We start from the raw sequence: 24,641 nt of genomic DNA, 5'->3' as shown, positions 1-24,641 counted from the left end.
CATTAAAAAAGTAAGCCTACAGAAATTGATCTGATGACTGAAGCAATGTAAGCCCATCTTTAATAATAACCATTCATTACTTAAAAATCTCTGTATAATGGCATGCACTGACCACATCCCCAAACCGGGGAGTCTGGGGGTCCTCCCCCAGAAACTTTTTAACATAGTAGATGTAATTTCCTGTGTTCTGGTGAATTTTGGGAGTTTGATACCAAATCCAGGAGAAAACCAGAAGAAATGACGATCCAGGAGAGTGTCAGGAGACGTGGTCTAAAACCTCATGCGGGATCCAGGAGTGTTGGCAGCCCTGCACTAGTCCCTCCCTAACATTTTAGTCTATTTTTTATTTGTTGACGAAATTGTCAATATGTCTTTGTCTTAGTTTTAGTCACCATAGCTTGTTTTTTCTTTAGTATTTATTTAGTTTAAGTCAGTGAAAAAAGGTAGTCGACCCCCTTCACCCACTTCACCCCCTTCACCTCCGATGTGATTTCCTTTGGATAGTGCTTCAAATAACATCCAGAATAATACTTACTTAAAGCACTGTTAAAACCGTGACGGACGAGACCTGTGGCTGCGGCACACTTAGCTTCAATAGCTTGGTGTTCCCACTGTCCGACAAATGTTAGGTTAGTGTGAGCCACTGTGAGGTTACGGTTTGAAGCACTTCCGATAAATGAAGCAGAGTTGTGACATCACAAATGAATCCTTGGTGTCGATCATGGTCTGTATTGCAGTCCTCGTGCACAGCAGGGTGCCAGCTCTAACGGCCACGCCCACTCGCACTCCAGTCCAGAGGCACTACTTTCGACAGATACAGGATATGTGCACAAGGGACATCTGGGCACCTCGATGTAAAATTGTCTCTTTTGTCCAAAATGTTAAATATATATGTGTGTGTGTGTGTGTGTGTGTGTGTGTGTGTGTGTGTGTGTGTGTGTGTGTGTGTGTGTGTGTATATATATATATATATATATATATATATATATATATATATATATATATATATTCTTAAGTAATGTCAAGTATACATGATATGAACTTATTCATTATCAGATTTACTTTCTTTTATCCTTCAACTTCTTGTTCATGCCCCAAAATGACTGGATATATAGGATTTGTAGCAATTGTAGAAATATTAGACCTTAATTGTCTAATGTTTAAGCATGTTCTAATCATGTATACTTTACTAAAAAACATTTTTAAAACAAAATAGCCAATTTAACACCGAGGTGGCGGAGGTGCCCATTCTTCCTTGGTGCCCACCTAACCTGTTAACCTTGCGACTGCTCACCCATCTCTCATATCATTATGGTGAATTAGCAAATTCCCCAGTGCGGAGGGGAATTTCAAAATGTGAACTTACGTTTTTTGTTGTTAAAAGGTTACTCTATATTGTGATAGTAATCGTTTTAGTATTTGTTCATTAAGAGGGGTCTCCCAAGCTCTTTAACAGAAAATATAAAGGAAATTGGTACCCCAACCTGAAAAGCAATTTTTAGAATTTACTATCAACATATAGAGCTATTTAACACAACAAAAATCACGTACCCTCCCTTTAGTCGTTTAGTGTCTGTAAAACTTTTCACACCAAATCAGTCAAAATAGAACCTCAAAAGACAGAAGTTACATTGTCACCATTAAATCAATGACAAATTAATTTCCTAAAAACAATCATGTGCAGCATTTAATCACGAACACAGAGATCTTTCAAAAAACAGTCACTAGGTTAGGGAATAGGTGCATTACATTTCCTACAGGCTTAACACAATTAGTTTAACCTGTAGTGGTCATGTGACAATAAATGTACTGCATTGCATTATAAGGGAAACGTGTTATTGAGGGCAACAGAGAAGCAAGTTTATTTAAGACCTATCTATTGATTTCTGCATGTCAATTTCGTATAACACAAATAAGACACTCATGATGGGCTGGAACTTTATTTACATGTTGCAAACGTGTAGATGCCATTGTCAGTGAATGCTGCTGCTTTTGTGTCTTGACTGTGGTTATCAACAGAAGACAGGACACATGGCTTTATTTGTATGCCTAAATCCCTACATGCTTTAATTACTGGACTACCAAGCATTAAGTGGAAAATTTATCATTCAACATCTACTGACCTATCGCACAAATAATCAGAGAGAGAATGAACAGATTCATTAAATTATCAGAAATATGATTAAATCACTGAGCAAATAGAAAATGTATATGATATAGTAAGAAAAAAGCTGTAAAATATTATAGTTTACAATAATTATTCACATTCAAAGGCTTTACATCTCAATACATACACAACATGGCCCCTGAACATGACTTCAATCCAAATATGATTCATATATTAGAATTTAAATAACACAGAATGAACTAGAGGCTAAACAATAGCCATCAAATAACCTTATACAAGAATAAAAATACAAAAACTGTATCCTAATATCATTGCATTACTTGCTTCAGATTTCAATAATACATCGTCTGTACATCACAGTTCTAGTCGGTTACAAGCCAGGTAGAGTTTCATACACAATGTAACCGACTGCCGCCAAGTTGATTCGAATTTTTTTCTAGCGAGAGAAGCAAACACCTTTTTGAGCGTTTTCCTCAACTTTAGAGACAGATACAGCAATTTCACCTGTTATTTGGATCAGATAGATATCCTTTTAACTGACACCCAACCGCGAAGAGCCCCTGGGCCCCAGGGCCGGAGGAGGCTATTCACTTGCTCCAGTCACACACTGCACACGCTGACAGCTGGAGGAAGAATCCTTTTGAGAGGACCTTAAGGTAATATGTCAAAATTAAAAGTATTACAATAATATATCTTTCTTAAACAAAAAGAGCAAAAGTTAAATCAATTGCTTAATTTCTATTGGGCCAGGTGTCGGGTGAAAAAAAAAAACAGAAAACAAAAACAAAAACAACATGGGGCACTCCCAATGAACATTGAGAACCCAATGACACAGTCCTGCCAACTTGTCCCGGGCCTACAGCTTTACTGTGATTGCTTCCAAGAATGATAGTATATATCTCTCCATTGATGCTTTCCTGTTCAACATGGGGTGGTCAGCATCAGATTTTGTTTTCAACAGGACATACTGAAGATGAGCTGACAATCCCACGAAAAAAATAAATTTAAGCATTCACACCACAAAGAAATAGCCAGTGAATGGTTCAGAACAGCCAAATCATCCAATAATATTATCCATGGTTGCCAATGCAGTCAAAATACCCACCTTTTAACTTGAATAAACTATATCTCCAGTGCCCTAGGAGAGAAAAGCGGACAAGGCTGAGCTACAAAACTGGCCGTGCAGGAAAGCTAAGCAAGTCATGATAAGAGTACAAGCTAGTGGCATGTTCACCCGCTCCCTATTAGAAATATATTCTCAGTAACTGTCTCGCACTAAAAACACAGATTGATTCAGACCAATTTCTCAGTATAGACCAGCACTCTGCTCTGTAATATTGAGACCCTAAACTGGACAGCAGTATGTCAAGTACCAAGAGCCTAGAAAACTCAAAATCCCATACTATGGAAACAAGTGGGCTCTGACAGAAATATAGTGCTTGAGTTAGGTTACGGGTATGACACTGAACAGGTTATGGAATCTGTTGTGACTATGGAGTACATAGAAATGGGTTCCGAGTAAGCCATACACGTACAATGTAGGATTACAATATGGTCTAAGTAAGATACTGTGTCAGGATAGGCTCCGGTTCAGGGAAGCTGGATTGTGTTTAAATGGTGTCATCAAAGCAGGAAACCAGTCCTTGCGTTTGAGATGGTCCTAGTGGAACCTATGCCTGCGTTATTCTACAGACGAGCCTGCCTTTCTCTTTCCCCTGCAGAATGTACAAGAAGCAGATGTGCATGGTAGCAGTCTCATCATCCACACATGGAAAAAAAAGCAATAGAAGCCTCACAGCGAGCACAAAGAACAAGCAAAGCAACCCTGAATCCAATGTTGTATTTTTTTCCCATGGTTCTGCGGAAAACAAACAAGGTCTAGATGCCAGCGTCTCTAAAAGAGTTTGTTTACATTGCGGTGATGAAGGGCACTAAAGAGGGTGTTACTCTGCTCAGTGATTGGCCTCAGAGCTAAGAGGAAGGAGTGGCCAATGGAAGGAAATGCTTTCCTATAGGCCAGGATTTTGGTGCCTTTGATAGATCTTTCTCCACACTTCCAGGATCTTCTTACACCATTTGTCAGCATTTCCGCTGGGGTCCATCAAATAGTATGTTCGATTGGGCTACAATGAAGAAAAAAACAAAACAAATTTAACAACTAACCAAAATATCTAAGATAATGAACAGTAGTGGTATCAACACATTTGATGGGGAAAAAATATATCATAATTTACCGTGTGAACAAAGAAGGTCTTGAAGTTCTTGGCCTCGGGACGCAGCTCTAGAGACCAAGGAATCTCCCCCTTTAGGACCTTATTGACAGGGTCCACATAGTACAGATGTGGGCCCTCAGTGAGGAGCAGCTGTCTCCGCCGAGCAAACAGGCCCTGCAATGGAGTACCAGATATGTTGAGAAATCAGATCACCAACAGAGGGGGCTAGTGCACAAGAGAGTTTCCTCAAAAAGCAGGGAATTTCCCTTCATTTCCTATACACAAGCAGTCAGCAATGCCACGAGAACAGACTTCAGTGCTGATCTGGAATCTGCTTCTTTTTGTTGAATGAAATGGGTACATTTTCCCGTAAAAACACAGGTGCTGACTTGTTGTTAGCAAAACTCCAGCGAGCTGAGTGACATGTTTCAGTTCATAAAAAAAGACTGGATTAAAGAGAATATTCTGATATTCAAACTAGGATCTACGCACCTTCCGTTTATCCACTGGGCCCATTTTCAGGATCAGGTTATTCTCAACAAACTGGTGCCTGTGCAAATGAGCAAAGTTATGTACATATGTTTAGATATGTTTTCCACTTTTAAGTCCTATGCCCCCCCCCCTCAAAGATATACCACCAATTAATAGAGAACTATTTTTACTATCCATTAAACAATCCACCCCCCACACACACACCAAAATCACTTTAGACTTAAAGGTTCATTCACATCTGCCTTTCTTTAAGGGGAAATCATCACCAGAGCTCTATATAAGGCATACACAGACACATCAACAGGCTGACAGGGGAGAGGCGCCTACCAGGGGTTTCCAGTGGTCTGTTTGTCCAGCAGCAGCTGTTTCTCCTCCTCAGAGAACTGCAGGTCCAGCTCAAAAGAGTTGTTGTCCAGATCATGGATGTACTGCTCAATGTTACTGCTGGACCTCTGGGGGGGAATGGATTCGGGCGCTGACAGGGAGTGGGACGAGCTCGAAGGGGCCACCTGCATACTGCTGAACTGGCTCAGTAGGTCGTCATACTGAGGAAGAGATCATTAGTGAATAGGGCTGGATGATTAATTGCATATAATAAATGGGCCAACTGAAAGCTAGTACAGTTGTATTATCACTGTCATTATATTCAGTTATTTATTGTTCCCTCACAAAATATGGAACTCAAATTATGTATCTTGCTTTTAGGCTTCACAAACAATCATGGAATAGTTGCTTATTGTGAGTATTGAAAAATATCTAGAATGCCTGGTGTAGTTTTAAAATGGTCAAAAACAACCTGAACAGGTATTAGGTTAAAGAACATGTTGATTATTGGTTGATATGAGTATCTGTTTTCCTTTGATATTGTGTACTAGTGCCTGTGGTGTCTTGTTGTTTGTTATATGTTGGTATGTGTGTGTGTCTTGAAAAATTCAATAAAAACAATTGAATAATAATAATAATAAAGAACATGTCTCACATTTCCATAGCAGTCTTCGTCATCCTCAGACATGGCTGGCAGATAAGGTGTGAGCTTAGGGGGTGTCTGTATGTGCAGATCACCCCAGGAGATGGTCTCGAAGAAGGGGTGTCCTCTCAGAGGCTCGTACCCTCCCATCTCTTCACAGCCCATCCGTGTGGATGGGTCCAAAGACTGTGAGATGAAAACAAACTGCATTATCCTCACATTGGATCTAGAACGAATACTGACCCTAATATAACCTTCAACCCAATACAGATGATAACTGTATGAAACTATGATATTTGATAGCCTTCCTCCTTGCAATTCTGCTCGTATTCCGGAAAGATATTTTTAATGGATCAATCAATGAAACCATGACATACCAAAAGCTGTTTGACAAGATCCTTGGCTTTGGGGAAGAATTTCTCCGGGAATTCATACTCCAGCTTTATTATCTTCTGGAATATTAGGTATTCATTTCTGACAAATACAAAGCATGTAAGTAACACAACAGTGAAAGAAGACAAAAACACTTACTGCTAAGACAGTACTGGGGCGGACCACAGGTCTTGGAGCCAACACTGAAAATTAACACTGAGGATTTTACTGTGTTCTTACCCAGCTCTGAATGGTGGTAGACCAGCCACCAACTGATAGATTATACATCCCAGGGCCCAGAGATCAGAGCTTAATAAAAAAAGAAAAAGGGCACAGGCGTTAACAAAACTCAATCAGTCAATAAAAACATAAAAAAGTATATATATATATAAATAAACATATTTGTAGCTAAAATATTGTTTTGTTTACAACAACAGTATAGACTTCCAAATTACTGCATTGCTTTCTGTGAGTGATGTGTGTCATAAATCTGTGATAGTCTACACTTTCTAACTCATAGGTTAATATGCACAACTACATTTTGCCAGGTGGCTACATAGTCCTTCATCCTTCAGCACCAGGAATTATCCTGTGTATTAGTAAAGGTAATCTAGTCGGTGGACTCTATTACCTCTTGCAGGCCGATTTCTCAGTCAGCAGCTCTGGAGACACGTACTGTGCTGTTCCAACAAAGGAGTTTGCTCTCGCTGTCAAACAATGACAAAAATGGTTAAGGAAATGGAACCACGTTTCTATTATATGGTTAATGTAAAAATATTGAAAACAAGCACATTTTTATGATACAGATTCACCGGTATCTTTAATTAGCCTATCACATCTGACACTCCATGTGGCCAGTGTATGTAGGGACAATAACCGCATTAGGACAATAACAGCATTGATGATCTACATGTATTTTTTTTGTTTGTTTATTAAGTGGATAAAGCAGTGAAATGTAAGCTTACCATTAACCATTTAAAACCAGAGAAAACAAATTTGCGTTGGATATTAAAAAATAGCAGAGATACAAGCTCACAACTTGTACATCTGCTATTTTTGAACATTTAAAAAAAAACTTTAGTGTGAGAACTACTGATTTAGAAGGCATTTGTAGAATCGGCATCAGGTCTCAATGGGTTAACACAATCCTTGTTTAGTTAACATGGACTGTTTTCCATGATTCATCCTATGTTCAAGGGTTTTTAGGGAGAAGTCACTTTAGAAGGGATGGGCTATTATCTTAGCTTGATATCTAAAGATTCAATATAATATATAGACCCAGAGATAACAGACAGCAGCATAAACAGTTGGAGTAAATGCAATCTCTACGTGGTATGCCCATAGTTGACGCAGCTAGTTTCTAAGCCAAATGTTACTCGCATATTTTGGTACATTTAGGATTTGAGCCAGATGACATGGGGGACAGTGGGCTACGTTGGATGAGGCAATATGCTGCATTTGTAGGAGAAAAAGTCCAGTGGGAGCAACTACATCCAATCTAATTTAAGGATTTACAAGAAACACTCTCTTATCATCTTGTATTTTAGTTCCGAGTTGCTGTATTGAAAATGACATGGATGGGGTTAGTGACTCCAGCTGCCAATGTACAAGCTCATGATGACTCCATGAGAGCCATTGTGAGCTTGTAGATTGGCTATTTTTGTACGTTCATTGTACGACAAAGTATAAATCAGGCTTTAGAGCTGAAATGCAGTAATGGAACGATCATTTATTATTCCAGTAGCACCACTCTGAAAAGACATTGGTACTTACACCTGATAGTGACTGCTTCACTATGCGCAACTCAATAATATTTTTACATTTTGGAGGTCCATGTTGATTTTTCACAGTGGCAATACAAATTCCATACCAGCACAGGCCTAACTGTACCTTGTTTGCTGTCTGATGACAACTGTTTTGCAGTTCCAAAATCTGTAATCTGGACGTGCATATCTTCACTCAGAAGAATATTCTCAGGTTTTAGGTCTCTGTAATGAAAAAAGTGGCAGTGAATGATATGAGGAGCTGTGTATTAGGCTGAAGCTGTACACTAACAAAAGAGATTCTCCTAAAAATAGCAATTAATGAGCACTAACAGTTTTGTTTCTTAGATTAGATGTTTTTTCATTTCACATGCATCAATTACAAAGTAGTTTCAACAAATTCAAACATGTTGCCTATATTCTACCACTGTGCAAATATACAAAAACATTATGAATGAACAGCTATTAAAACAGATGATCTTACCTGTGTATTATCCCCTTATCATGCAAATATTCTAGAGCACAAACTATTTCGGCCGAGTAGAATCTAGTACAGGTCTCATCAAAAGAACCAATTTTGCGAATGTATTTCAGAAGCTCCCCATTCTTAGCATAGCTAAGACCAAAATCTGAGACATGTTTGTTAAGGAAAAGGCAACAAATCTGAACATTTACGGTTATAAAAATGGAAACTGTTTTTATTATTGTTGTGACAATGGTGGTAGTAGCAATAATAATAAACTTATGTTATTACACATGAATACAAGGACTAGAGTGAGTAATGGTTAATTTATACTCCAGCATGTGCCGAAAATAGCCAATCTATAATCTCACAATGTGATTGTATAATGTGAACTTGTGGATTGGCTATTTTTGGGGTGTGACTCCATAATACAACAACGTATAAGTTAGGCTTTAGTAGTACAGCCAACCCTACAAGAGTATCCAACAGTTTAATAATTTAACACAACACACAGATCTCATGTCACGACACAAAGCAATTGTTCAAGGATACACAACTTCTCATCATCTTGAAACGTAAAGTAGAGTTTGACAAAGAAAGGGTGATCTAGATTTGACATCAAATCCCTTTCTCTTTTCACGTACTGGGCTTTGTTCTCCTTCATAATATGCCGCTTCTCCAATATTTTAACTGGAAAACAAGAGAAAAATGACAACACGGTAATAAGCACAGGCAGAGCAACAGGGTTTTATTTTATAAAACAGGTATTCAATACTTTATGTAGGTTCTCAATTAAGTGTGCACCAAACAGTCTATAGCAGCCAGAGCCAGAAACACTTGGCTACTAGCATACAGTTTTAGTTTTGTTATCTCAAATTAATAGGTAGGTAGTTTAAATTGATCTTGCATTTAACCACATTCAAGCTGGTGCATTTTGGGCATGTCATTAAATCCATCTATAAATACACGGAATCTGTGTGTGTGTCCTGCATATCTCGAGAACTCTCTGACCAATAAACTTCAAACTTGGTGTGTACCACTGAGGAATCGAGGGAGTGACAAGGTGTACAACAGGTATTGCATAACAGGAGGGGCATGCATTCCCAAAGGGCATCGCCCTAGTTTATTACATTTTCAAAGAGCCACTCTATAAGCTCACAACGCATTATGATGCGTTGTGAGCTTGCAGAATGGATATTTTTGTTATTCGCCATACAACAAAGTATATAGGGCTTAAATGATTATCACTTCTTTCACAGATACATATCATCGTATCAGCCATTTTGCACACAAAGTGCATTTTAAAGTCATCTTGCACTGGAAAATTGACCAAAATGCAGTAGTGGGACTGCACAAGTATAAAAGGGGTGAGCAGATACTAAACCACCACGGGTGGTGCCTAGATGTTTCAACAAATCTGCCATGAGTTTGGTAAGGGGAGCCCAAAGATTCAGTGGAAGCTCAGAACAAGGCCAGAAAATAACAATATGGACAGACAGTGTGCGCACATAAGGCCTGAATTATGTCTCAATTAAATCTGCACACAGCACATATTAATTTCCAAACCTTATGTGACAATCATAAATATCACACAATGCAACTTTAAAGTATAAAGTGTCACTCACTTGCATATTCTTTACCCGTTGACTGCTCTCTTGCCAGGACAACCTTAGAAAGTAAATAAGCAGAATACATCGCATGACATTGTCAGTCTTGACTTAGAGAGCACATCTAGTGACTCTCAGGCACTTCCTGATCAATTCACCTCAAATGAATTGGAGATGAGTCACTGAAGTATCTTGACCACAAAGAATGCTAGCGTGTAACAACATCTATCCAGGGCTAATTCATAAGCCTAATGGAATGCAGGCTACGTACGGTGGAGAAGGAGCCCTCTCCCAGTATCTTGCCGAATTTGAAGTCCTCTGGCCTCTTCTTGCGTGGCTGGGAAGCCTGGACTGGTGCCTGTGTCCGGGCCTCCGAGGCTGGGCCCTCCATGCTGGGACAGTGGCTGCTACTTGCGCCCGGGATAGCAAGTGGCGAGCAGGAGTCAGGCTGATTTCTTACCATTGATGGATGTGGGCAGGAACAGATGACAACGCTGGACTGAATGGGAACAACATCATACTGGAACAAGGAGAGGATGGAAAGCATTCAGCACGATGATCTAGGTGTCTTTTTCTTTAGTGTAGCAAGTGGATAAAAAAAAGTTTTGTCCTTATGTTAGGTTCATTGCTAAATAAAACAGGACAAAACAGCGATTAATATTAGAATTAAACAATGTTATTAACTTCAACAGACTACGTCCCCCGTCCCCCCACCAAAAAAAAGACAAATACGCTAATGCAAAATTTACTTCAGATAAATCAAAAAAACATGTTATATATTTAAAAAAATAATCAAATGAAATGAAAAGTATTAGCAACGCTAATCTCTTTTCACTATTTTGTTTCTAAGTAATGTAAAAACTAAATTAAAGTGCAAACGTCCACATATCTCAATGTTACAATCGTGACCTTCAGCAAAATGGCACAATACTTAAATACTGAAAGGCTAAATTAATTTCCATTTAAGTGACAATTGTTCTCCTTCCTCTTCATGGGCTAAGAATGAGATGGATATGAGTACAAGATGGTTGTGCCAATTGGTAATGTCAATGTCAATGCTGACACAAAACAAGGAGGAAGTAGCCAGACCCATGTAGTATGTGCCCACAACGATATAGATCAGTGATTGGTTACACTTACACTACAAAAACCCAGTCTGACCCATGTTTGAGTTGAGTAACTATGGACCAGAGCGCTAGGCTACATTGTGTCAGAGTGCAAGGCTCAATGGTTCAACTTAAGTCACTGTAGCAAATACATAACCTCAGTGGCACACCATAAACTGGATGGACTGAAGTGCAGACTATCATTTATAATACTGCTGTAAAAGGCCCACTGAACTAGATGCTACTGTTATCGACAGGCTCACCCTCAAGCACCTATGGCTGAGAGAAGTCCCAAGTTCTAACACTTACATGTGACAGGCGTTTTCACACACACCACATAATGGGCATAACAATGATGACTAAATGGACATAAAGCAGACAAATATGATGAGACATCTGTATGGTATTTTAAAGGCTTTAAATAACCAATTTAACGTACTTGCAAATGAGCAGTTAAGGGGCCACTCACTTATCGTAACTTCCTGGCCAGCCATACCAATTCAAAACAAAAAATAAAATAGGTCGCTTCACTAGCCAATGCTATTTGGTTAACTACTCTAAATTGATGTTGTCTCTGTTCATTCAAATCAATCAGCAGTGGAGATGAGTTCTCCAAGGTGTGGCCATTTAGCTACCTATGTACACTTTAATGGACCCATTTTAGCCGTTCTTATGGCGTCTGATTCACTAATGAATTAGTAGTGGTGGATCTCTAGGTAAAGGTTACTTAATGTGAGTGTCCATGTTAACGTAGCACAATGAGTGCTCTGATAACACCAGGCCCCGGTAAAGTTTATTTGCTAGCTGTATAAGCTAATGCTATTGCTGTCTGATCGAATGATGCCGGCCATCATTGACAGCAAGTTACAAACTTAGCTTTAACTATTGTAGCCCAGGCTTAGCTGACCAGATAACCAAGTAGCTAACTAGCTGTCATGTTCACGTCAGGTAGGCATGCATTGGCTGAAAGTAGTAACGTTGATCGCCAGTGTTCAAAAGTCACCCGGCTGGTATAGCCAACCTAACTAGCGTTAACGTTAGCTAGCGTGAAATCTATAAAGCATAGTGAGAAAGCGCGAACCTAGCTAGCTAACCCAACGCGTTAACACCAGCTAACAGGTAGTAGTAGACCAACGCAACCCGTAAATACATCCTATCAAACAGCAACAACACTGGCAACAACAAATTAAGCACACAGTAATGACCCTCGACTGGTTCAAACGCTGAACAAATCTAAATTATCGTGGTGTTAGCCCATACTAGCCAGGGTTAGCAGCATGCTAACGTTCCGTTAGCACGTCATAACGTTAGATGATCTGTGTGTGGCTAGTACATAGCACCGCTGTTCAAACGAAGGCCCGACCAGGGAACGATTTGTTGTTAAACAGCCGCCACACTGCACATCTCAAGCACCGGCTTCGAGTTCGTGTTCGCATCGGAGCTGCGATACTTACTATCTGACTTGTGGCTCTTGCCATGGAAGTTTTCCGCGAGTATTTATTTGGAATAAAATAATTACAGAAGCTCCAGTAATGGCTGCCTCTGCGCCTTCATTTTCGAGCTGTGACGTCGTTCCACAACAATGTTACCGCAAAGACAGGAGAGGAAAGGAGAGCACAACGAAGACGACGGGGATGGGTGAGTGACGACATTGAGCGACGCATTTCGACGAGACTCGCGGCTCGCCGTTGTTTCAGTGGCGTAAAGTAACTACAGTATTGTACTTAATTACACTTTTGAGGTACTTTTACTTTACTGGAGTATTTCCAAATTTCTATACTTTTACTTAAATATTGTACTTTGTTGGATGTATGGGCTGTCAATTATTTGAACACTTTAGTTTCTAGTTACTTTGTGGATTTTGATTGTCATTACAAAACATACACTAACCACTTCAGCCCCATTTCGGCCATTTGAAAATCGCAATGCATTGTGAGCTTGTAGATCTGCAATTTTCAAAAGATTTTATACATTTGAAAATGTGTGAAATGGGACATTCTGCATAATGAATGATATTTTGTACTTTTAGCCAAGTCAATTTAGAACTCCGGACTTTACTAGTAACAGAGTATTTCTACATTGCATTATTGATACTTTTACTTAGGTTTAAAAAAAAAAAGAGTACTTTCTCCACCACTGTTTTGTTTTTCTTTCTCGAGCACGTAATGTGACGACGGCGCAGGTTTGTTGCACAAATGATAGGCTAACGTCCCATCATGAGCCTGAAGAACTGGCTTTTGGATGACGCTTAGTTTTGACGTCACGGACTAATCCTTGATATTTATTCTAGGAGGAGAGTCCCCCTCGGATCCCGCTTGTATCCGCCCCCTCGCCACATTTACAACCTAAAACTCAACTCATCGATCATATGAAATGTACATAGATTCTTTCTGGCAATATGGTTTATTACCCTCCCTTTTTTTTCAAAAACAAGTTCATTTAAAAAATGTATATAGTTAGGTTTTGAAAATGAAAAAAATAAATTGTCAAAACCGTTCAAATGATTTACTTTGCAAATATATTGCAGATATCATATTTAGCGGACGTGCGGACCCCATATATGGGCAATGGGATTTTTTATTTTGTATTAATCTTTGGGATGTACGTTTATAAATTAAATATTGAATCTGTATTTAAAATAAAAACTGAAATTTACTCTAAAAAATAGAAACTGCAACATTTGATATTCAAATTAAGTAGATGTGACCTTCATGTTCTCTTGACAGTCTCCTTTTTGTGCTTTTCAAATGAGACCTCAGATTCTGAACAAGACAACCATTTTATATATTACATTCCTATCCAAAAAGCCTGAATTCACAAAGCATAAATTGATACAAGTTATAGCAACCAGTTGTTCAGTGGTCTGCCAACAAATCACATCACATCATGAAAACGGTAATAGTATCATATCTCAATATACCCCAAAAATGATCTACAAGCATTACTTTTTACGTTTATTTAGCCAGTGCTGACAGATATAACAGTGTGTCAAAACTGTATATAAAAAGGTCACATTATATGTCCATCAGGTTCATTAATCTCAATATTTGTATTAAAGAGCCAAAGTTCTTCTCTAGTGTGACAATTTTAATTCTTTCTCATCATCACAATCTGAGTTTTGGGATTCATTGTCACTTTCTGTTGCTTTCTCCCCTGCTTCATCATCATCATCCGAAGCTTCTTCCTCACCGGAATCTTCCTCATCTTGAGCAAAACTAGTAAACACAGAATTTGAAGTTTAAAAATGACACATCTAAACCATTCATATAATATGTTTGCTAATGGGAAGTAGTGCAGTTCCTGAATTCAATAGCAGTCAAATAATAAACATGATTACATAAACATGATTCTGTTTCAAGTCTCACCATTGTGGTCTGTTGAGATTCATACATTCTCTTCCTGAGTCTACATCAAATGGATCTGTAAACAAGAGATAATTAACTTTCATTAAAGCAAATTGTCTTCATAGTAAATGGTATATAGTGCCTTTTTGCAAAGCACTTTACAATGTATGAGATACATTCACACAACTGTCCAGACGATGTGGACCAATGTGGGCCATAGTCAAAATACTGATTAATTACTATATTTAATACTCTCCATATTGTCACATTTTCTAAATTAGGCAATCCTGTGTAACATTTCTGGGATCATATTAAAAAAGTGATGAGTCGCACTCAGAATAGCAAGAGTGAGTTAACTTTTTTTATTGCCATTTCTTCTCCATGTCTTTAGGCTACAAAGGACAAACATTTGGGCTATCCAGCCTTCGTCAGTGTGGGTCGGGACACTGACAGTGTCAGTGTGGGACACTGATGAAGGCTGGATAGCCCAAATGTTTGTCCGCACCAGAGGAGTCAGAGCGCTGTGGTAACAAAAAGTTTATCTAACATTTCTGCGAGAAATTGCCAATAATCCTGCATGTAAATTTTGAATCTATACCTCTCACAGATTATCATATTATTTTTTCCCTCTTACCAAACTCTGCCTCCTCTTTAGGAGCACTCAGATATTCTTTCTCTGCAGAGAGCAGCTCTTCCTCTGACTGGCAGACTGCATAGCGTTCCAGCAGAACTTTATTGAGCTCCAAGAATCCCGTGCCCCACTTGAATTTACTGAGCAGGATTAACGCCAGGTCCTGAAAACCTAAAACGAGAAGGGAGACATGATGGGTTTAAACTTTTCACTGCCATAAACTATAAATCATAGCCATCTGCATGATCATTGGCTAATTGGACATTCTGACTAAGTTGTGAATGTACATTATGTAATATACAGCGTATAGAATATATATTGTATATATGTCTATTTTATTGTCACCATCTTCCACTATCAAATTAAATATCTTTTTCAGTATCTTGTTAATATGTTAGTATGTTCTGCACTTTTGAATGGAGTGAATCTGATTATGAAGACCGAGAATTGGCTTCCAGGAACACAGAAAAGTAGTGGTAAGTATTATTGTATAACACTACAAGTCAGCTGCTATGAGTTCAAACCTTACCCACAATGCAGAATGTGGCAGCGAATGCTTCAACACAAGATAACTTGCAAGGTTTGCCATAGTTAACTGGATTAGCTGCTACAAGGTAGGGCAGCAACCTGGGATGTGATCCAATCATCTTATTGAAGGGAGTCTCCTCAAGTTTGGCCCAGGAACAATCAATAACTGCCAGTCCATTCTGTGCCACTATCTGTCTGTGCATGAAATGGCAACAAAAAACAAACTGTCAGGATTTCATTTCATTTAGGGCTGTTAATAATAATGATTGAATCAAACTACACGCAATGTACAGTATATAGTTTTGTAATGACACAACTGTAATACATGTGACATTTCTTCTAGGAATCTGTTCCAATAAACATTTTTACAATGACAATTGTTCATGCGACTTGATTTGTATGCCTCAGATTAGGCACAGCACCAGAATTTGGAGAGTTGCCTGAAACATATGAATTATTTTAAAAAGTATAGCTATAACAACATGGATGGATAGAATAGTTAGGAATGTATGCGTAAGGTATGTGTGCTGGTGTGTTTTCCCCCATTTGTCATGTTTTTGTGTAGATCTATGGAAGGACAATTGTTTATTATAAAGAAAATGAATAAGAGCTTTTATATAATTTATCCATCCTTTTTGCAAGGGTAACAGTTCCAACAGAGATTTCCAGTCTTCCCTTTCCAGAGCAACATTAGCAACTTCCTCCTGGGGGATCCCGAGGCGTTCCCAGGCCAGTGTGGAGATACAATCCCCCCCATCCACAGGGTCTCTTCCCAGTGGGACTTGCAGTGAGGATCTCCCTAGGAAGACGCTTGGGAGACATCCGTACTAGATGCCCGAACCACCTAAGCTGGCTCCTTTCCAAGTCAAGGAGCAGCGGTTTTACTCAGTATCTCACGGATGACTGAACTTCTCACTCTATCTCGAAGAGAGAGACCGGGTACCCGTCTGAGAAAGCTAATTTTGTCCGCTTGTATCTTATTCTTTCATGACCATAGGTGAGAGTAGGAACGAAGATTGCTCGGTATAGAGAGAGTATGCACATAAGTCACTTGTCACTTTTCCACCGGGACACGCCCCTCTCATCTAGACTGAGTGGCAAGACATTGAGCAGCATGGAGCGTTAAGTGTTTGGAAGCGCTCGTTGTAAATCACTCAACGGTCCTGCGTACCACCTGTTTCTAATTTGCACATAAATGCAGGAGGCAGCGGGACATTGCGCTATTGAAAACGAGCGCTTCCAAACTCTGACACTTAGAAAAAGCATCACCTGCACGGAATTTATTGACAGAAAGTAGCTCATAACATGTCTACGGTGGATTTTTATGAAACAAAAACATTGCAGATGGAAAGAGGATAATTCAAGCTTTCCGTACAGCTGCCATGTTGGTGAGTTTAACGTTGTTTAATACAATCAGATAGGACTTTTCTGTTTGGATGTATAGGCTGTCAAGGCCAGAAAGTAGTTTTTTGCCACTCAGTAGGCGTTCCCGCATAATTTCCAGGTACGATGATGTCACGTGCATAGCCTCTATAGCTTTGCCTTCTGGCTCAGCTCTCTTTTCGTCACAACAGTGCGGTACAGCAACTGCAATACTGCTCCGATTCTCAGGCTGATCTCCTGCTCCGTCCTCCCCTCACTCGTGAACAAGACCCTGAGATACTTAAACTCCTTCACCTGGGGCAAATTCTCGTTCCCTACCCGGAGTCCCCCATCTGTTGGAACTGCTACCCCCACGACCCGATCATCATGCAATATGTAAGTGGGTAACCCATAACACACCTGTCTGCTGGCGTCACATACTTTGTGCCCATTGGACTCAGTATGAGGCCGTTGAATCTCTGGTTTAAGCGCAGGGTTCGTACAAACCCCTTGCGTACCAACTTCCTACCAGTGCAACGCTTAGGGTCACAGTGGCCCAACTCCCACATGGCAAGTGGACATGGTAGTTTAACCTCAACAGCCTCCCTTCCCTCCTCTGGGTGGAGACTTGCTGAAAAACAGAGGGGGCAGAATTTGAGACAACTATCAGGTTCAACAGAATGCAACAACTTCATATTACACGCTCTGCTTTTGTTATGTTATTTGTGATGAACTTCTCTTTAAAGTGTCATTTGTTTGCCAGATGCCAATCTCTAACAGGTGCCCACTCTTCCTGTATCCATACCCAGAATTTACTCAACTACTGTACTCAAGTACAATTTTGAGGTAATTTTGCTTTACTTTGTACAAATACCTTGTGAATTTGTACTTCCATGTACTGTTGTTCTCATGTCTTACTAAATAAAGTACATCAATCAATCAATACTTGAGTATTTCCAATTTTCAATACTTTTACTTCTACTCCTACTTCTACACTACATCTCAGAGGCAAACATCGTACTTTTACTCCACTACGATTCTTTGGAAACTTTAATTACTAACCAGCCCTATATATACGTATACTTTGGCTATTTGAAAATAGGCGATTTACAGACTCATTGTGACTGCATACTGAGTACTTTTACTTTTGGTACTTTAAGTATATTTTGATGCCAATACGTAACAGAGTATTTCTACATTGCGGTATTGATACTTTTACTTAAGTAAAAAATGTCAGTACTTCTTCCACCACTGTGAATACCACGAATCATACTATTTACAGAGATTCCTCCGACAGCCCATTCCTCCGACGTTTACTATACTAACCCTATACCTAACCCTAACCCTAACCTTAACCGCACGCGGAAGCCACGTAGTCGGAGTAATGGGATGTCGGACTTACATACTACCTTCTAATGCAGTATGCATCTCTTCTGTGAAAGCTTCTAAAGATTTCCCCTTCATTTTATGTCGCTTGTCTTTGCCCTTGTTGTCATGACGTTCACATGATCTTCCCTGCTTCTTTCGCCCTGGCATGTTGTACAGACAGTCAACTTACAGGTCTACTACTCTATCAACAACGATCTACCACTATTGCTAACATGCTACATGTGATAGTCTCCATCCCATTGCCCAAATTAATTGACGAACGTTCGTTCACCAGTGTTGCCATATTTTGTGGGAGAAATACGCAAACAGGTCTAGGACAACAAACCCAAAAGAAGAGACTTAGGTCACACATGAGCACTTTTGCGTCTGCTATTTTCAAAAACTCTTGCAATAAGATGTGCAATATTTGGATTTTTTTTTTTTTTTTTTAAACATTCTAACAACACAAGCTCCCTGGCTCAAAACATTTTCATGGACATATTTGAGAACCACTGGTTCAAATAATAATTAAAACATTTGGAAGCAAGCCTAAATAAGCAAGTACGCTTTAGAAACAAGCCCAAAAAAACGCAACCCGCAACCTATCTTTACAAGCAACTGTACAGAAAAAGAAGCCCAAAGTCGCTTAATAAGCCGACATGGCAACACTGCTGTTCACGTCGTGATTGGCTATTTCGTTGCCAGGCAACTGTTGCTCTTTCCATCAAACGGTTGGGTGACAACCAACTAGCCAATCACACGTATGTTCCTCTGGACCATGGGATCTAAACCTATGCTCTAAACACGAACACGCAGTACTACGCATGTCCAAACCTTGTTTTGATCAGGTGACCTGTGTCTTCTGACATCTGTAGCAGGAAATGTAGCAAGAATGACCATAATATCATAGCTTATAGGTTCTAGACCATAGAGGTATAATATAACTAGAGGGAGGACTGCCCCGCCCCCAGCTATCATTTCAATGAATGTGCTCACTGGCGTTTTGAAGCACCCGGAAGCCTGCCGGAAGTAGAATTATTGAGACGGTTTTGGGTTGGCGTAAAGTTATGAGCATGCGCACTAGTGTCATTTTTGCGTTCTACGGCAGCCCGTGTGTCAAGGATTGAACGCGAGATATTTATGAAATTCACTGGAGATGCCTATGTATATGTAAATGCATATGTATTTATGTATAATATGTTTACATATTTATATCTCTATATATAAATATATATCAGTATGTTTTGCTCGCGCATGTATTTCTCCCCGCCTGCAGTTCCAGCTTTGGCCACTGGGGTGGCAGCTTCAAGATTTCTCAGCGGCTCTGGGGGCTTGTTCTAGACACATTAGCTACAACTTTAGCTACGTTTAATTCAGTCGTATATATCTAATAGAATGTTGTATGTAACAAGGCCATGGATGGTCTGTTTATTTCTTCTCAGTAAGTGATTTTCTGTCAGTTTTGTGGTGATGTGTTGTGATGGTGTAATAACGTTATACCAGGTCTTTTAGGTTTCTTCCCTTTTAGTGAAACATTTCTCACATGTTTTAACCACGTTGCACTCTGGGTTTCCCTGAGAAGGAAAAGTGCAATATAAATAAAATACATTATTATTTTTATTTTTTTATGTTGAAATAATGTTGTTGATTTGTCTTTAGTGACCAACGCGTTCGCAGGAAAAATGAAGATTGTCGAGGAGCCCAACACATTTGGGTAAGAGATAAAGCCACGTCCATCTAAATTGACTTTTTGCTTCTGTTCTGTCATAGCCCTAGAATAGAATGTCTGTGATATTACATATATTTACATGTATGTAAGATCACAGACATTCTAGGGCTAGTTCTGTCACTGCTTTTCATGATTTGTAGTGGGGGTCGCTAGAGCGCCCCTACTTAATCCTAGAAGCTTTGAATTCAACATTTAAACAAAGTACATTTACTCAAGTACTGTATTTAAGAACAATTTTGAGGTGTTTTAGTTTACTACTTTGTAGATTTTTATTATTTTTTATTATTATTTAACATAAAGTTTAACATTTAAAGTTATTAAAGAAAGTATAATTGGAACTCCATCCACTGGATCTCCATATTTGTCTGTCATTCAATGTGTAAACACAGTGTTTCTTCAGACAGGAACAATACTTTTAGTAAGTAGTTTTAAAATGGATTTCTCATCTGTTTAGGATAAACAATCCATTTTTGGCTCAAGGGAGCAGACTACAGCCCAGAGCGACTCCTTCTCCCGTGTCAGGTAAACATCTCTGCAGTCATATTATCTAGATTTGGAAAGATAGTCAAATTATGGTGTCTTGGAAATAAATGACTCTGTTGTCTCATTTTACTTATTACATTTACTTTAATTAGAAAGATGTCATGAAATCCTTCCTTAATGTTATTTATAACGCCCCCTTTAAGGCCCAACACATCTCCATCGTCTGGCTGGAAAGTGCTTCAGTTTCATTGAGTCAACGTAAGTAGTAAACGTAAATTGATATACATTTGGCCGCAGACCCCCATCTGAAAATGTTTTGTGCCAGGGACCCCCAGAAGCAAAGATTTGAGTTAAAAATGTTCCCTTTAAAATATATGTACTGTATTACTTTTTTTTTTTTTTGAAAAACATGTTCAGAACCCAAGATATCATCATCTGAAGGCTGTATCTCGCTTCCTAAGTACTTTTTGTTTTCTGTGAAAAAAACGCTGGCACTTGGACAACATCATTCTGAAATAATTCTGGCAATTCTGGCACTCAATGAGTTAAAATGATTGTGACGCTATGTTAACTAATTTAGCTGGGGACCCCCTAGTACCCCCCCAAGGACCACGGGTTGAGAACCACTGTACTAGGCTACTGAAATTAGCACACTTTCCTTCTGGGAGTAGGTGATACGGTTTTATCTGATGTTATGATTGCATTTCAGATCGTGAAGTTAATTCATGTGAATCCGTCATAATAGAGAGTTTATGTTGATTAATTTCACAGGTATAAATATGAATTTTGTCCATTCCATAACATCACCCAACATGAGCAGTCATTCCGATGGAACGCCTATAGTGGGATATTGGGGTAAGTGTCTGAGAAATGTCATTTTTGACTTGTAAATACCTTTTTATATTTTTACATTACTTTAGCTAATTTTCTTTTATTTATTTACTTTTTGTATTTATTTTGGAACGTTTTTGTCGAAATTCTATGTGACATTGGAGCAGAATTTATTTTCCAAGACCAGCATCTTCTGTATTCCCTTTAGAATCTGGCAGGAATGGGCGATAGAAAACAACACTTTCACAGGCATGTGGATGAGAGAAGGAGATGCGTGTGGAAGTAAAAGTAGGCAAACAAAGGTTGGTGAGTTGTCGACATACTGAACGTTTTGGGGGTTTTGTTAAATAGGATTTATGAGGTCCCTCTATGATACATGGCTAAGTTAAATATGTAATGAATCAGACACATAGTAAAGCAAACTTTGAGGAAGATGTATTCAAGAAAACGTAATTAAAGTTATTTTATTTACATACACGTATCCCATATCTCAACAGAATGACACCAAAAATATTGAAAAGACCAGATTGTAAAATAGTATTACTTAGATATCTGCAGTATGAGATATTTCTGGATACCCATAAACATTACCCCTCATGTACTTTTCTCGATAGCTTTTCTTGTATAGGTGTGTGTTGGAAGTGGGGAATGAGTGACTCAATGCATCTCTAATCAGTTTATTGTCATGTTTGTGTAGGTTATCCTAAAGTGTGGTGTGAGCAGCAAGCTTGCCCACGTATCAGAGCCCAGTACTTGTGTGTACTCTCTTACGTTTGAGACCCCACTCGTTTGCCATCCACATTCTCTTTTAGGTAAGACACCAGTAGGGCATCTAATCGTGCAACATGTGTGTCGCTTGACAACAATGTCGTATTTTCAGGAGAAAAAAAGTGACACCTTTTTAGACGGTAGACCCATATACTTTATCAGGGTTTCCCAGGGTCTGCTAAACAAATTCTGCTAATGCTCCTTAATACAGTATTACTGCACCTAAAAAGTGTCCACAAGTACTTCTTTCGGTTGAAAATACATGTTTGTCGAGTGGCATGTCACACATATTTTTGCCAAGTCATAAATTAGCCTTGATGCTGCTGCTTTCTGATCGATTTTGTACCGTCCTCCAGTATATCCTACCCTGAACGAGAAGCTGCAAAAGGAATGGGATGAAGCAGAACAGGCATTCTATGAGGGGCTTATCACTGAGCAGGTAAGTGGCAGTGTGGTCTGGACATTAGAGAGACTGGAGAGTCACTCTCTGTCAAGAGTATCTGTGTCAAGAAGTTCAAATAGCACTTGGTAATCTCACTCGCGGTGTAGAGCTTAACAGTGAAATGTGTTTGAGCTTGAGTGATTTGTGTGCTCATCACAATAACCGAGCTCCATTATGGTCTTGTATTTTTAAAGAGTAGCTGAATAAATACTTCTATGTGATATTTGAGGCTTAACAAATGGCCACTGTTCAGTGACACATACTGTATATGTTTACTGCAGGGTTACAATAATCTTTTGAGGGATGTTTTTGAGGAGGCTGGATTCCTGAAAAGCCAAAAAGTGAAAGTGAAGCTGGATATCACTGCCCTTTCAGAAACTCATGATTCTTTACAGAAATGCACAGAGGTATGCACATTACATATATGTATATATATTCTTTCTCTCTCTAAATATATACATGTACAATGAAGGCGTTTCATTTGTGAGTGCATTGTGTACAATATGACTAGAATGTGTCCAGTTTTGTATACTATAATATTTCTTATCACTTGCTTACTGGTTTGTCTGTTCATGTAGGACTTCCGGAAACAGAGGGAGGAAATTGACAGACTGCGCTCACTCCTCACACAACACAACATTCCTTTTGAGTCAAACACACGTGAGTCAGCTCATGAACTCTATATCCTTTTACAATCTTAAACCTAACCCTTTGATTTAATTTGACGACATAAAAAAACAACACATACATGCATTTACATTTTTCGAGGATGACGCAATAAAGTCAGATATATTTCCATTGTGGTCTCTGTGCATATGTACAGGGGAGATAGGGGCATCTTACCTTCTTGTAAAAATGTTAATGTTAACACATTTTACTATGTAATTGATTGATTTTTATCTTCGTTTGACATCTGAAGGAATGACTACAGCCAGTGTGACAGCCCAGGACCAACACTTGAGAGGAGACAACGGCCTCGTCAGAGATCTACTTTGAACCTGCCTCCACTTACAGTACACCCCGTCGATATCCACTGGATCTTACATTTTTAACCCATTCAATCCGGGAACGCATCTGTGTCATTTTAGATTTGAGCTATAGCTATTATTTTATACTTTGGCTATTAAAAAATAGCAGATATACAAGCTTGTAGATCTGCTATTTTTTGATAAAGCATGAAAATATGTGCAAATCTTTGAATATATATTTTTTAAAGCGAACATTTGTAACTATTTGTAACTTTGCTTGGTCCCTGGAACAAAATATTTGGAGATGGGGGGGTCCACGACCGAATACATATAATCTTGGGGGTCCTTGACATGGAAAAGTTTGAGAACCACTGATATTATAGCACGGTTTTCAGAAAACTGTTAGGATTTAGAAGACATTTGTAGATGCGTTCTCAGATTGAATGGGTTAAATTCCCTACCCTTCCAGTCTTGGAACATGTAGGGGCAGCAGTAGCTCGGGAGGTAGAGAGGGTATATAGGAATTGGAAGGTTCCCGGGTCGACCCCAGGTTCCTCCTGGCATCATGTTGAAGTGTCTTTAGGCAAGACACCCCTAAATGCTCCTCATCAGCAGGTTGGTGCCTTGCATGGCTGCCTCCATCGGTGTGTAGGAATACCTGAATAGCACTTTGGAAAAAGTTGCTCTATAAATGCAGATTATTTATAACTTCTGGATTTAGGTCACTGTTCAGTGTGAGGTACGCTGACATTGGCGGCTAGACAATATGAATAACAAAAAAGCCATGTCGATCTTAGGCTGCTAATATCTCAGTGAGGGATGACAGTAAGCCAAAAACGTTTGGGAGTCAAATCCATTTTTTGTGTTTATGTTTTCCAATTCCTAAATCTTTCAATACTTGAACATTGTGAAACATTTCCCATTCCTTTCTTAACCTGCATAGGAATCCTTACTCTTTCTTTATGACTTTTGGGACTTTGTACACTGGAATTGCATTGTAATTGTGTCATATATTGTGTCAAGTAATCAAAGCCTGTAAACATGCCAATAAATTAGTACTGTGGCCTTCATTTAAG

At 39.1% G+C, this 24,641-nt stretch overlaps 3 protein-coding genes across 3 annotated transcripts; 1 reads left to right on the top strand and 2 right to left on the bottom strand.

Annotated features, from left to right (window-relative positions):
• Window positions 1-1,924: 1,924 nt before the first annotated feature.
• On the bottom strand, window positions 1,925-12,699 carry pdpk1b (3-phosphoinositide dependent protein kinase 1b). The gene is made up of 14 exons (XM_084079411.1): window positions 12,566-12,699; window positions 10,277-10,525; window positions 10,024-10,066; window positions 8,951-9,088; window positions 8,420-8,564; window positions 8,063-8,160; window positions 6,804-6,879; window positions 6,413-6,481; window positions 6,178-6,274; window positions 5,813-5,986; window positions 5,161-5,378; window positions 4,834-4,891; window positions 4,363-4,515; window positions 1,925-4,251 (listed from the first exon to the last, which is right to left on the bottom strand). The coding sequence occupies exons 1-14, from the start codon at window positions 12,587-12,589 to the stop codon at window positions 4,138-4,140; spliced, it is 1,656 nt and encodes a 551-aa protein (XP_083935537.1). The 5' UTR covers window positions 12,590-12,699; the 3' UTR covers window positions 1,925-4,137.
• A 1,180-nt stretch (window positions 12,700-13,879) lies between these two features.
• On the bottom strand, window positions 13,880-18,615 carry tsr3 (TSR3 ribosome maturation factor). The gene is made up of 6 exons (XM_084079432.1): window positions 18,386-18,615; window positions 17,397-17,607; window positions 15,616-15,809; window positions 15,090-15,257; window positions 14,477-14,531; window positions 13,880-14,326 (listed from the first exon to the last, which is right to left on the bottom strand). The coding sequence occupies exons 1-6, from the start codon at window positions 18,510-18,512 to the stop codon at window positions 14,185-14,187; spliced, it is 897 nt and encodes a 298-aa protein (XP_083935558.1). The 5' UTR covers window positions 18,513-18,615; the 3' UTR covers window positions 13,880-14,184.
• A 563-nt stretch (window positions 18,616-19,178) lies between these two features.
• On the top strand, window positions 19,179-24,625 carry gnptg (N-acetylglucosamine-1-phosphate transferase subunit gamma). Its single transcript, XM_084079433.1, has 12 exons — window positions 19,179-19,270; window positions 19,688-19,785; window positions 20,004-20,058; window positions 20,528-20,595; window positions 20,760-20,814; window positions 21,328-21,411; window positions 21,596-21,689; window positions 22,085-22,199; window positions 22,512-22,594; window positions 22,879-23,004; window positions 23,176-23,257; window positions 23,517-24,625. The coding sequence occupies exons 2-12, from the start codon at window positions 19,740-19,742 to the stop codon at window positions 23,591-23,593; spliced, it is 885 nt and encodes a 294-aa protein (XP_083935559.1). The 5' UTR covers window positions 19,179-19,270; window positions 19,688-19,739; the 3' UTR covers window positions 23,594-24,625.
• The last annotated feature ends 16 nt before the right edge of the window (window positions 24,626-24,641 follow it).

This window comes from Gymnoscopelus microlampas (assembly GCF_963454915.1).
Source record: "Gymnoscopelus microlampas genome assembly, chromosome: 14".
Classification (NCBI taxonomy): Eukaryota; Metazoa; Chordata; class Actinopteri; order Myctophiformes; family Myctophidae; genus Gymnoscopelus; species Gymnoscopelus microlampas.
This window is presented reverse-complemented; position numbering and strand designations above follow the sequence as displayed.

Bases quoted from the DNA above. Each gene is read 5' to 3' on its own strand.
- pdpk1b (XM_084079411.1), bottom strand. From the start codon at position 12,589: ATGGCAAGAGCCACAAGTCAGATA. The intron at 6,880-8,062 runs GTACAGTTAGGC...ATTGTTTGACAG, and splicing joins GTCATCAGACAGCAAACAAG to CGAGAGCAAACTCCTTTGTT. The intron at 4,892-5,160 runs GTAGGCGCCTCT...TCATTTGCACAG, and splicing joins CAGACCACTGGAAACCCCTG to GCACCAGTTTGTTGAGAATA.
- tsr3 (XM_084079432.1), bottom strand. From the start codon at position 18,512: ATGCCAGGGCGAAAGAAGCAGGGAAGATCATGTGAACGTCATGACAAC. The intron at 15,810-17,396 runs GTGTGTTATGGG...TTTCATGCACAG, and splicing joins TATGTGACGCCAGCAGACAG to ACAGATAGTGGCACAGAATG. The intron at 14,327-14,476 runs GTGAGACTTGAA...TGTGTTTACTAG, and splicing joins AATCTCAACAGACCACAATG to TTTTGCTCAAGATGAGGAAG.
- gnptg (XM_084079433.1), top strand. From the start codon at position 19,740: ATGTTGTATGTAACAAGGCCATGGATGGTCTGTTTATTTCTTCTCA. The intron at 20,815-21,327 runs GTAAGTAGTAAA...TTAATTTCACAG, and splicing joins TTCAGTTTCATTGAGTCAAC to GTATAAATATGAATTTTGTC. The intron at 22,595-22,878 runs GTAAGTGGCAGT...TGTTTACTGCAG, and splicing joins AGGGGCTTATCACTGAGCAG to GGTTACAATAATCTTTTGAG.